The following is a 13329-nucleotide window of genomic DNA, read 5'->3' as shown; positions in this document are numbered from 1 at the left end:
TTGTTTTTTGGATTTTATTGAGTAAGATTAACATAATAGCCGTAGTAACTGCTCCGGAGAATAAAAATTCTTACAGGTAAGCTTTTGTGGACTAAGGCCAGGACACTTTTTTCCCAGGACACACGAGGACAAGAGCTGTGTGTGTACACACCCCGCTGGTTCTGTCATACCACCGACTTTGAGTATTGTGACAGCTCCTCCCACAGCTCCTTCTCTCCTTGTTGGCAATCCTTAACTTTGTTCTGCTCTAACCCAAACAATTGTTTGGTGATGGGGCGCTAAAGAAGTGTTTGCCGTTCTTGGTGGGGCTGTAAACTTCAGGCTGCAGGCTCCAAGTGCTGTGGCTTGTGATCGAGCTCCTCTGGAACACTTCTGGTTACATCATCTCCGGCCCAGCGCTTGTGGATGTGTTTTCAGAGACCCAAGTTTTGGTATCCTTGTTGCTAGTGTTTATTTTCAGTTTTCCATAACAATTGGAAATGGTTGTTGTTGTAGCCCTAGTAGGGTCCTGGAGCTACTAAGAACATTGTTTTGTTATCTGCTTTCAAGCTGCTCTGCTCTCGTATGAGAGTTGTCCTTAAATTCCTTATTTGAGAGTAAGAGCAAGTCGTGTTTGATGTTCTGATGTGTTGGTTATTTTTAGTCTTTTGTCACTAAATGGAGACTGAACATATGCAGGGATTAAAAAAATGTGTAGAGAATTCTTCCTTTGAATTCATTATTTTTCTAACTTATCTTCAAAAGATATGAAGCCTTTTAATGTTTTATGTTGTACATGTGCCTACATCCATGCGCTGTTTCTTTTTTTCCCCCCTTCTTCTTGCAGCATGCTTTTTTTATCTTTTTATCTCTCTGGGACTGTTACCTAATGAAATACTTTGATGGTGGCAGTGCCTTGATGGGAGTGGTGTTAGGCACCTCTGTAAGCCCTTCCACTGGTTGTGGAGAAGGAAATTTAGGGAGCATTAGGACCTAGTTGATCTGATTCTCAGAGTGCTGAGGAGTAGTGGCAATCTCTTCAGAGATCTGTTCTCTTTGGGATTTGGGCCATTCCCGTGCATGCAGATAAGTATGGTACATCCTCGGTGTTCATCCTGTAAATATAAAAAAATTGAAGGCATTTTAAGATAACTGGCAAAAAACCTCATGGCAACAACCACCCACAACATTTCCAAGTAAAGAATCAGCCAAGTGAATCAGAAATGCAATAGCATGAAAAATGTGGGCCAATATTTTTGGCGGTGATACTTCTGAAGCAGTTGGCATCTGTGACATCTGATGGGTTAACCTTGGTGCTTGTGGAAGTGATATTGAAATGCACAAAGGGAGTGATCTACCTGAAAACTTGCCCTAAAATAGGAAAGAAGTGTTTTGAGGGGGTTTCTTGAGGTTTGGTTTTGGGGTAGAGTTTTGTTTGTTTGCTGGTGTTTTTGTTTTTGGTTTTTTATTTCCTCTAATCATCTAGTAGTCTTACTAAAGTGTAGTGTGGGCTGGCTGGTTTAAGTGCATCTGTGAAGTTTTGTTTGAACGGTGCTGTTTCCTTTTGACATCTTTAGACCAGCAACATGTTCTTCTTTTGCCATGTATAATTTTGGTTTTGCCAAATCAAAAATTATTTGGTGATGAATAAATACTGTCTTGAGTCCTGTGAGAGCAGATCAGGTTTTCCAGAGCACTGGTTGGAATCTTGGCTGGGAACTGATTAAAAGATATCTACACCAGCCTTGAAAGATTACAGAATCATATTTCTGAAGGGATTAGAAGTGATAATCAGATCACTCCATCACTGATCCACTTGCTTATGAATAATTAAAGGAGGAGATCCAAATGGTTGAAACACTAAGAATAACACACTGCCCACACAGCTACAGGCTCATCAGGCCTGGGCTCTGTTACCCATGTGTAGGGCATAATGAGAGAAAGAGAGAGGAACTGTCATCAGGAATCTTGTCAAATCCAGGTGACTCTAATTACCATTCTGGTGGTATCTCGTTTGCTGTTGGGACACTCATCTTGCAGGATGAGTCAAATCAGCAGCAAAGTATCCTTTTATGTGAGTGTTTTCCAGATGTGGGTGAACCATGAGATTTATGGTGGCATGAGACTTTTTAGATCTGGAAGGGGCTGTGTCTGGGTTTCAGTGGCAATGTCTGAAACTGGACCTAGTTTCGTTAGTGTTTTGGATGGCACACTGTCATCAGTTTTGCTTGTTTCCTCTTTCTCTCCATGTTAGTAATTAAAGATATCTGCAGCTCTCTCCCTCAGCCTGTGCAGAGACAGTTTCCAGCTCTGAAATATGGAATAGATTTGATGCTGTCATGCTATGGGAGGTTTTTTAATGGGAAGTAATTTGGTAGGGAAAAAGCTTGGATTCTATAAACCTGAAGTGCAGCCGGGGCATTTTGTCTGCATTGTTTCTGTGAGACTGTGGTAGTGCTTTAAATGGAATGTAATCCTTTTTGGATTCTCCCAAATGGAGACAGACTGGCTAAGAGAGAGCTCTGATAAACAGCTGTTTGTCTCTACCTTCTGGGGTGCCCAGTTGTTTGTATCCCCATTGTACCCAAATGGGCTGACCTACATCAGTGGGAGTAAATATCTTGAGGATCAGATGTTAAAGCAGACCAGAGGCAGGACTGGGTGTTGCCTTGTAGAGCTGCAGGTTCCTTAACACTGTGTCAGACTTTGATTTTAACGTGTAAAGTCTCAAGGTTTTTGAATTGTTACAAAACTGATAAAAAATTGTAAAAATCACAAAAATTAGTGAGTTTTTCTATGTTTTTAACGTAAAATATTTGGAAACCTGCTATATTTGTTCCTTTTTGCTTACTCTGCAGAAGTTTATAAGTAGCAGGGTTTAGTTTAGTGTTAAGTACAGCTGTAGCTGCTGCAGGTAATTGGTAAGAGTCTCCTTAATAATTTGTAATGCTGTGCTGATACTGTAAGTGGAGTGGGCCTTGTGTCTCTTTTCCCTTTTGGGGACCTTTGGTGCACAAATGCCAGGGTGGTGGTGTTTGTGGTTCTGTATGTGCCTTCCCAGGTTTCAGAGCAGTGCTGTAAGCTAAGGGAGCGTTTCTCTGGTGCACTTGGTGACTGGAAATGCAGAGTGGCTGCCTCACTAAACTGATGGCAGAGCTGGCAGCAGACATTGCTGTGTTTGATTTCAGCTGGCATATTTGATTTCAAGTTGAGTGAAATAACCATCTAAAATGTGCTTTTTGGTTGTTTTTTTTTTTTCTTAATTTCTCAGAGAGGTAGATTGGGGATTCAGATAATTGTGCTGTTCATAAATGCTAATGAAACCCTATTCTTTCATATTTTTCTCCAGCGCTGCGTGGTGCTGCGGTTTCTGAAGTCCCCCCCCAACCAGAATAAGGTAAGTTTAAACATGTCCTGTTGCTGAAAGCACTTGGGTAAACTAATAGCCAGTGTGAGGAGAAACAAGAAACCTGTGAAAGAGCTGTGACTGGCAAGAGTAAGAATAAGGGGATGTTTTGAAATGTGCCTGTGTCTCAGGGGGTTTGGCAACAGGAGGAAATTTGAGTTTGTCTTATGTAACTGGGATGATGAGTGCTGATAAGAGCTCTTGTGGGGCAGGGTGTGAGACTGCCATGTGTTAGAGGGTAGAGCTTTCTGTAAGGGCAGCTGTGGCACAGTGTTAATGTGCTATATCCACGTATGGAAGCACAGGGATGCTGGGGAAGAAAGGAGTTTTACAGGCTGTAGCCAGGTGGGGCAGAACAGGAGCAGCACAAGACTGGTGGTCATGGTCAAGGTCTGCTGTTGACCACCTGTTCAGTAGCTAAAAAACCATGGAATCTGAACAAACACATGAAATAGTCACAGAATATCCTTTGTCAGTGAGTGATTTTAGTGTCCTGTCTGTTACAAAAAGAACATGGCAGGACACAATCTCCCAGTTTCTTCAATGGTACAATAAAGTTTTCCTGCTGGAGAAGCAGCTGAAGTGAGTTACTTTAGATTTCTTTTAACAAGGATAAAAAATGATCAAAAACCAAAGGTGGAGCATAAACACAGTGTTCCAAGGAAAAAAAAAAAAAGAAGAGAGAGCACAAAGTTCAAATTCTTTTGTTTCCTCAACCTTGAGAGGAGTCTTTACAATGTGTTACCTAAGAGATACAGGGAATGGCTTGAGTTACAGCAGCTCCTGAACCACGGCTTTGTGAGGCACAGTGGCAGGTTGTTCTGATGAGGGAAATACAAAAAGCATTGTGGCTCTTTTGAGAACTAGTGTGTGTACTTAATTTTAGGAAAAAAGAAATAAGGATGAATGTAAAGTAAACATCTAGAAAGGGCATTTTGTTGCTTTAAATCAGAAAGATGAATATGAAAAGCATTCAGTTTAACAAGGGACAAGGGAGAAGTTGCTAAAGTAGAGGAAGGCAAAACTAGTGACAGCGTATGTATGAGTTATTTCATGGTCTTTCTGCTGCTATTTAACTTGAAAAAAGGTCTGGTAAAACTAAAGTATGATTCAAGTTGATTTTTCAGCTGCTTATATTGGCAGGATTTCAAAAATGTATCTCATGCTTCTGTAGTGTAGCCCAAGATAATAATGTTTAGTGCTAACAAGAACAGTGAAGAGTCCAGTGCATCACAAGAAAGGAAACAGTGCTTATCTCAATTTGTAGTATAGCAGGAGAGGACTAGACCACAGCTTTAAGTAAAATGTCAGTCTGTTGCAGTTTATTTAAGAAAACAGAACACTAACTAACTGCCTGCCCTTTTTCCTTTTTTTAATTTTTGTTTTTATTTTAAGTTCAAAGAGATTGTTGCACAGTAATTGTTTTTAAAGAATTGACAAAGTATGAGAAAGTCACAAAGGAAGCCAGGAAGTGACTTTTCACTTACCCCCCCCCCCCAGCATTGAGGCTGGTCATACCAGTTCCAGAGTTGCATTTTGAGGAGCGCTGGCTCCAGTGTTCTGCATGTGCCTTGCATTGGGAGTGTGTGGACTTTGTGATACACTATTCCCTCTAAATAGAAGGTTTTGTAATTTGAATATATTTACTTATTCTGGTGATTGATTTTTTTTTTTTTTAAAGGACCATTTTTTCTTGGAGCAGAACAGAAAACTAAATATTTAATCATCAGATTAGTAAACAAATCCCGGAGAATCAGTTTTGGGATGAACTTGCACATTGCAACAGTGACAGGGAAAATGGTTGTTTTTAAGGGTAATCTGTATTCCTGACTTGAGCAAAATGAGTTAGGCTCTGAAGTGTTCTGTATCTGCATGACATCACAGGTCATCCAAGGTAAACAACGCTGAAGGAAGCAGTTCAAGCAAAGTATTTTCTAGTAGTACACACACTGAAATTCAGATATTAACAAATAGGTCTCAGTCTCTTCTGCTTAACTCCTTTGGGAAAGGTAAAGAAGTCTGGATGCTGCTTTGTATTTTTAATTATCTGTTTAATTATGAATTTGAGATTAGATAATCCAGTAGTTAAAAATGTGGTGTTATTGTGAATTGTAACCTTATTGTTATGATTGAAAAATACTTGATAATGTGACTGCAGGGTTTGCATTGCTTGAGTAGAAAGTCAAGTGTCAGCACTCATGGAGTGCTTTTAATTGCATATTGCTATTTTAGTATATGATCTTCTTCGTTAAAGAATTAAAAATAATTTTATTGTATAAAGCCTATTTGAGTTTTGGTGAATGAGCTGGCAGTAGTGATGGGTCCTTCAAAAGCTTTTCATCTTAGTAGTTTTTTATGTTAAAAGGTGATGTTCAAGTTGCCTGTTAGTTGTTTTTGTTTCATTTAGGTATATCAAATATTCTTGCTCCTAAGAGCTGTTTTAAGCTTGATTTATAATTTTATGGTTGTATCGATCTTTTTAACTGGGGAGTCTTTCCATGTGGTAGAAGTGGCAGCAATAAATTTTTATGAAATGCTTATTTCTCAATATGTGAGTCTGTGTATATGTTAAAAAACCCCAACCAAACAAAACACAAACCTGTGGCTGCTGTGTACATCAGCAAACCAGGTCAGAACCATCTGTAAATGGGAATTAGCTGAGATTTCTGTTACTGATGAGATTATGTAATGTTCCTTCTCAGCATTCAGAATTTGTTAAGTTAAAGAAGGGGTTGTGTTTCATTTGTGATTTGTGTTGGATGTGGTCTTTCCTCCTTTCTCTAGGCTTTGGTGGTGTCTCAGTGTTGTCCTCTAGTATTTTATTTCCTCTGCTCTGTTTATATTTTCTCCTGCTCTTGTTTTTCCCCTCTGATTTTCTAACGTGTACCCAAGTGTTGCACTTTCTTTTCCTCCACTTAATCTTATTGGGTGGTTTTAGGTGGGTTTTTTGTGTCTGTGTTACATAAGGACAGAGTAGCTTTGAGGTTGTCTGTTCTTACAATAAAATACCTTGCAGAGAACCAGAGTGTGCTGGAGTGCAGGGAGTAGGATAATATTGCTGTAAAGCTCCTTTGCTCCCTCCTCAATGAGCAGGAGTCTGTCCAAGTCTGGCTGTGCAGTTGTCCCTGTCCTGCTTCCAGTACTCAGGGAACTTCCTTTCTAGCTTTTGGCATGTTTGTCTTGTAGAACTTGGTGTTTCCTTATGAAATTACAGAATATCACATCAGAGTAAGATTTTTCACTGTCTGGGGCAGGGTTTGGGACAGATGGCAAGTTCTGTACCTGTTCATGCCAAGGTTTTTAATATGGCTCAGTCTTTGCAGCCATTCTCTTCCCAAACTCCATGATGTATTTTATAACACTCCAAGCCTCTCCTGCACTGCAGCTGTTGGCAGGGAGGCTTCTTGGGCACCTCTTTGGACTGCTGGACTTCTTTGAGCTGTTTTAAGAATAATGGTCAGAGTAGGTCTTAAGCAATCTCCCCCTCTTCCACCTTTGTCACTTTCTCTCTCCTTTTCCCCCTGAAATCTAAGAATCATCATCTTTTCTGACCATTTTTCTGTTTGTCCCAGCCCCTGAGGCAGCAGTAGGGAAACAAATTCAGCACGTTTGATGTGTCTGTTTGACTTCAGTGTGCACTCACCTGCCAAGCTCAACAATAAAGCTATTTGCTAAATCACTGACCAGGATGTGTGTGTGTGTTCTGGAGTGTTGTTTATCATTATTTCAGAGTTCAGTTCCTACATTTGTGTCTTCCAGACTCCAGAGGAAATACTACACCATTTGCAAAACATCGTAGACTTCGGGAAGCATGTGATGAAGCAATTCTTTGGGGAGAACGATGTTCACCATGGGGTAAATGTTTTGTTTTTAAAATAAATGGCTTCTGCATTGTAAACACTGGTTGGAGGAACACTGACTAGCAAGTAAAAGGAACTAACAGGGTTTGCAAGATACACATACACAAGAAGCATTTGGATGTGAACAAGGTATCCTGCTCTGTGCTGATGAGGTGATTGGATTGTACTCAGTGGTTTGGCTGTTTCAAGCTGCTGATGAAAAGTGGGGTCATTTTTTTGCCCTGCATACAGGGAAAGAGGTGTGTGTGTGAGAGATTTTTAGACTAACTGCAAAACAAGAGGAGAAACCTGGTTCATATAAATTGTTGAGGTTTCTGTGTAGTCAGAGGTCACCTTTTCCCTTGCTCTGTTCTTCAGGGCAGCCAGATCTTGTTCACTGAACATCAGATGATTGAAAAAGTTACAGCTTCACCTGGAACTTGAGTTACATAATTCTGCCTGGAAGGGTGGGATGTGAGACATGGGATTTTTTAATTTGTGGAAAGGACACAGTGATGCAGGTTCCTTCACACACATTAAACTTGCACTGAAAATGCTTTGTCATACATTTATTTAAATTAGTCCTTGGATTTTATAGAGGAACAGGTGCTGCATGTGATTGGAGGTACAAGTGTTCACAGTCAATCAGAGGCAGAAGCTGCTGACTGCATAGTTCAGTGTATTTTGTGTAACCCACTGAACTTTGCTGTTCCATTTCTAGACTACCAAACCTGGATATTAATTAATTTTTTTTCCCCCTAATAGGAAATTATTCAACTGCCTTTAGACTTTGTGAGACAGCTCTGTTTGAAAATCCAGCCAGAGAGGCCAGGTAAGTGCCAGGGATGGCATTAAAAAGGGGCTTCCTCAAGCTGTAAAGCATTTTCCTTTGTTCTAAAGTAAAAAAAGCTTCATGCTTCAGAATTAGAAGGAAACTTTTTTTAATATTTAGACAATGATAAGTTGAAAATTTGTTGTGGAAAAAAAGAGTTGTGTTTTAGAATTAAAAGTAGTATGTGATAGCTCTAAAATGGGCAGACAGATGGGCCCTCATGGTGTGTCTTATGTTCCCAAATGTTCTTGAGAATGGCCAGAAACTCCTGCTTTAGCAAAAGTCCTTGAAGATAAATATGGTGTTAAATCAAAGTACTGTAGTGAAGTGCTTTGATGCTTTTGATCCAGGAAAAAAAAGAGGAATTAATTTACATATAGTGAGCACAGGACACTCCACTGTTGATTTCTCCTCACCTGTTTGAGAAGCAGTTCCACAGTGCCAGGACCCAGTGAGGAAAGTTCATAGTGTTTAATAAAAGTTAGAAATGAACGATACTCTGGTGGAAGTGAATGACAGAATTTAGCTTTATTTCTCAAAGTTAAACTTTGTGTGTCCACAGCTGCTGGGGATTGAAATGTGGTTGTGAGGAAGTGTCCAGGTGCTTCAGAACAGTGAATCTCACTGTCCATTTTTAACAGGAACTTTTTTACAACCTCAGGGAAAGAATTTCTTTCAATGTTGCCCTTCACATAAGCCTGTGTAACATGCAAAGGAGCTTCTCTAATACTTCAGATTTGTGTCTTTCTGATTTGGCAAGTGGCTTTCAGCTGTGAAGGTGTGAAGAATGTACTTTTGCTTAAATTTAGAAAAAGAAAACAAACCTCAACATTTTGTTGGAGACAGAAGGCTTCTTGCTCATCCTGGTGAAGCAGTATGGCATGGCAGGCTGGTGCCTGAGGCTTTGGTTTCTGAGATTTATTTCTTCTTTTCCAATATATTTTTCAGAGTGGGCATTTTTCTTAGCAGTGGAAACTGTAACAGAAACGTGTGTTCTACGTGTCTGTTTAATAACGCAGGTACTTGAAAATCTGGGAGTGTGTGCTCTTGTTAACTTTGAACTACAATCTCACAGACCTTTCTGTGTCCCAAAGGATGCACATGGAGAGAAGTTATTCAAAGGATTTTATAATAATGCCTCTAAGTTTATGATATCCCTGCCATTTTTCAGATCCACTTGACTCAGCTGAGGGATGGTAGGTCATGCAGGAGATCACATATTTGAATAAATACATTAATGAGTCACTTTACCTGTTGTTGGCCAATCCATTTTCTTGCTGTTGCAGGCCTCACCTTTCTTAGGATGAGCTGGGAGGTGGCCATTAACAGGAGCTCTTGGGACACTCATGTCTCTGGGACAGTTTTGAGGAAACTGAAACCAGGTGTTGATCATGGGGAGGGCAAATTTGTGCAAGTACATAATTGGCTAAAGCTGATAAACTGTGTGTCCTGTCCTTCCACGCTTGTTCCCACGCCCCACCTGGCGAACGAGACGGCTCCAGAGTGAACAAACATCCCCAGAGCTAATTTCCCTGTTTGTGTTGTCTCTCCCCTGCTGTCCCAGAGTGTCGCTGTGACAAGGACATGGACACGCTGAGCGGTTACGCGATGTGCCTTCCCAACCTCACGCGGCTGCAGACCTTCCGCTTCGCCGAGCACCGGCCCATCCTCTGCATCGAGATCAAGGTGTGCAGGGGGACACGAGCCTCAGGGCTTGCTTGCATTTTTTACTATACACTGGCCCCAGCAGTTTTCAAGGAATGCAGCAGTGGGGGAAGGCAGAGCTCACTGCTTTCACTGGGATCCACAGCAGGAAACAGCTCCCTCCTTCTTCCAATTCCCTATCTTTTGAAAGTTGTGAAATTCCTAGGTGTTACTATGCTTTTCTGTAGGCCACACGTGTCTTTATCTTTTAAAATAATTGAGAGTAATACAGCTTTTATGGGCTAATATTTTTAAATTATTCTTAAAGTTTTTCCTTTAACTGGAAAGATTTGCATATTGTGTGCCTTTTTATTTCTATAGAGAGAGGCATTTATACTTATGATCTTCTTTTGTTTGTTTGTTTTAGCCAAAGTGTGGCTTCATTCCTTTTTCCAGCCATGTTTCACAGGAGATAAAGCACAAGGTGTGTCGTTACTGTATGCATCAGCATCTAAAGGTAATTATTAAGTCACCCTGCTTTCCTTTGGCTGTACTGTGCTTTATATGCTGTTTCAGGCTTGCTTTCCTGTTGAAACTTGCTCAAATCTCCAATATGACTAAAGCTGGTAGGAGGATACACAGCTGAGTCTCTGGGTGTGAATTTGTTTAGTGGGAGATGGAACAAGTTCTGTGGGAAGCTGAAAGCAAACAAATAAAATATCAGCCTTTGGGGACTATGAACACTGTGATTGGGTAAACTCTGGTGTGGAACTTCCTTCCCAGATCAGCTCACCAAGTGCATTCTGTGACTTAAAACAAACAGCATGGAACAGGCACGGAGGTCATGGACTCGTGTCTGCTGTGACTCTGGAATGGTGTGACTGTGACTCCCTGGGATTTAATGTGACCTTTCTCCCTTGTGAATGCAGTTTGAGTGACTCAAGTTAAAAATGACCAAGAACACCCATGGTGGCCATGAATTCTGTGTCCAAAGGGGTTTAAATGTCCTGACCTCTGAAGGCAGGATGTCAGTGCCACACACCTGGCTGTTAAAATGAGAGAGCAGCTATTCCAGGTAGAGTGGGTAACAGCAGTGCTCTGGGTTTTCCACAGGTAGCCAACGGAAAATGGAAGCGACCAAGTAAATATTGCCCATTGGATCTCTTCTCAGGGTAAGGATTAAAAAAAAATCTGTGTTATATTCTTGCTTGGATTGCTTTGCCTTTCACTGATCATTACGGATGATCAGTGCTGGCTTGTCTGACCTTTACAGTGATTATATCTGGTGCCATCTCCCCCTTTACAACTATCTCAGCAATCAGAGCTGCCTTTTGCAGCATAACATTGCACCCAAGAGCAGTTTAGTTTACTCAGATCTGAAGTTCACTTTGCCTCTGCAGTGACCTCAGCATGAGTGATGTGCTCTGTGCATGTGCTCACACCAGGTGTGAACATCCAAAGGCTGTCATAAAACATTCTTGGCTTTATTTTGTTTTCCCTAGAAACAAACAAAGAATGCACTTTGCTTTGAAGAGCTTATTACAGGAGGCACAGAACAACTTGAAAATATTTAAGGTAAACAGTTAAATCTCTGCTTGCTTTTTTTTTTTGCCTTGGCAAAACAATTTGACTTGAGCATCTAAACAGTCAAGATCTTCCTTCAAACCTACCTAATCACTGTTGGATTCCATTAAGAGAAGGAAATGGGCAAGCTTATAGTTTAGATTCCAGGTTAGGACAGAGAAATAATAATTTCCCAGAATTCAGAGACTCAAAATATCCTGAGTTAGTAGGGACCCATGGGGATCATCAAAGTCCAACTCTTGGCCCTGCACAGGACACCCCAACAATCCCACACTGTGGCTGAGAGCATTTTCCAAATGCTCCTGAACCTCTGGTGGCCTTGGCACTGTGACCATTCCCTGGGGAATGAATTAGTGGGAAAGAATTGCTGAGGAACAATTAATAGAAAAGGACTCTTAAGGTGACGAAAGTTTTAAAACTTTATGTGCTGCTTCAGGAAGAAGAAAATGGAGAACTTGACATGTTGCTGCAAATACTTTGTTTTAAATTCCTGTTAGAGCACTGACGCAGGCCCAAGGCACAGCAGGCCTCACCGAGGAAGGAGAAAGTGGCATTTCATGGCATTCACGTAGGAAAAGTATGAAGCAGTAACTGATGATTTGTGGAGATTTTCAAATTAATTCTAGGAAACAAGATTCTTTTAATTTCTTTCCAATATTTAATCAATTATTTGAATTACTTAAACTTCTATGAACTGCCCTGTTTTTGTACTAGTACAGGTAAGTATCACACCTTTCCTGTCCCCTTTCACAGCCTTCCCTTTGCCAGTCTGGGCTGGTAAAAGAAGGGTGTTTCATATGGTGCTTTTTCACTGATAGGAAAATGTGCCAAGTGTCGCGCACACCTGTATTGTTCTGATTCCTTACAGTTCATTAAGTTGGGAAAGTAGCACTTGATTTAAACGGTGGATTTGGTTCTCATTCAGAGGTTGTTACTTGTAGGTTCTGATTAGACTTACGAGGGCAAATCCATAAGAGACTGGAAATGTTGTGTGTCTGCATGCAGATTGTTAAGCTAATAACACTTTTCTGTGCTTAAAATAATAAACTTTCAGTAGAGTGGCTCAGAATGAAAAACTTGACTTCCTGCCATGCCTAAAGACTTCTTTTTCTCCTTGTTGCAGAATGGGGAACTAATTTATGGCTGTAAGGATGACCAGGACTGTGTCTCTGACTGGAACGAACTTGCTCGTCACTTAAAACCTTTCTTTTTCCCTTCCAATGGGCTGGTCAGTGGCCCCCACTGCACAAGGACAATTGTTAAGGAATTAATCCATGTGATAACCATGGCGCTACTAAGTAGCACTGACACCTGCAGGGCAGGCGACATGAAGATAGTTCCCATTTCACAAGGGAGAAGCTACTGTGAAGCAAGTGCTTTTAATAAGGAGCTAGTAAGAAATGGTAAGGGATAATTTTGTAAAAACTGTCCATAATTAAGTGTTCATGGAATCCCAGAATGGTGTGGGTTGGAAGGGACCTTCAGAGGCCACCTAGTCCAGCCCCCTGCCATGGGCAGGGACGCTTTCCACCAGACCTGGTTTCTCAGAGCCTTGTCTGATGTAACAATTCAACTCTTTGTCTCTAGTTTATTAATACTGATATGAGAATGGAAACAGGGGAATTCTAATGGCATTTAAAAAAAGAGTTCTGAGCTGCGTAGCTGCCAGGGAACTGTTCTTAATAGAATGTGATGTTGTAGTAAGCACTTAGAGCACTGTTTCTAATGACGGGTAAAAATAAATTCAGGAGGTGGTAGAGGAAAAATGGAAGAAAATGCCAGTTTGAGCTGGTAACTGGCTGACAGGTATTCCAAATGAGTGGGGAATCTTTATGTTGTATGTGATGAAGTTGGGCTGCTTTGGTTGGTTTGTTACAACTCCTGTACTTTGTCTTTCCCTGCTCCTCCTGTCAGCCCTCACCAGGGCACAGCTCATGTTCTTTTCTTCAGCTGCTCTTCTCCTGGTAAAGAGAGGTCTGAGGGAAAAAGAAATGGGAAGTGAGAGTTGGAAAACTGTAAATGATGCTAATGCCTCAGTGCATAAG

General features: G+C 40.9%; 1 protein-coding gene across 17 annotated transcripts in view; it reads left to right on the top strand.

Moving 5' to 3' along the window:
* The window catches only part of IPPK (inositol-pentakisphosphate 2-kinase), a 48319-nt gene that overhangs the window by 31322 nt on the left and 3668 nt on the right, over nt 1-13329 (top strand). For all 17 annotated transcript variants that reach the window (XM_069028154.1, XM_069028156.1, XM_069028155.1 and 14 more), the window contains 8 exons: nt 3329-3376; nt 7145-7240; nt 7990-8056; nt 9621-9742; nt 10128-10217; nt 10814-10872; nt 11203-11275; nt 12408-12687. In XM_069028154.1, the coding sequence (XP_068884255.1) occupies nt 3329-3376; nt 7145-7240; nt 7990-8056; nt 9621-9742; nt 10128-10217; nt 10814-10872; nt 11203-11275; nt 12408-12687 (835 nt within the window). The remainder of the gene's footprint in view (nt 1-3328; nt 3377-7144; nt 7241-7989; nt 8057-9620; nt 9743-10127; nt 10218-10813; nt 10873-11202; nt 11276-12407; nt 12688-13329) is intronic.

The sequence above is a fragment of the Aphelocoma coerulescens genome, chromosome 12 (assembly GCF_041296385.1).
Source record: "Aphelocoma coerulescens isolate FSJ_1873_10779 chromosome 12, UR_Acoe_1.0, whole genome shotgun sequence".
NCBI classification, from domain to species: Eukaryota; Metazoa; Chordata; class Aves; order Passeriformes; family Corvidae; genus Aphelocoma; species Aphelocoma coerulescens.
Note: the sequence above shows the minus strand (reverse complement) of the source record. Positions and strands in the feature narration are given on the sequence as shown.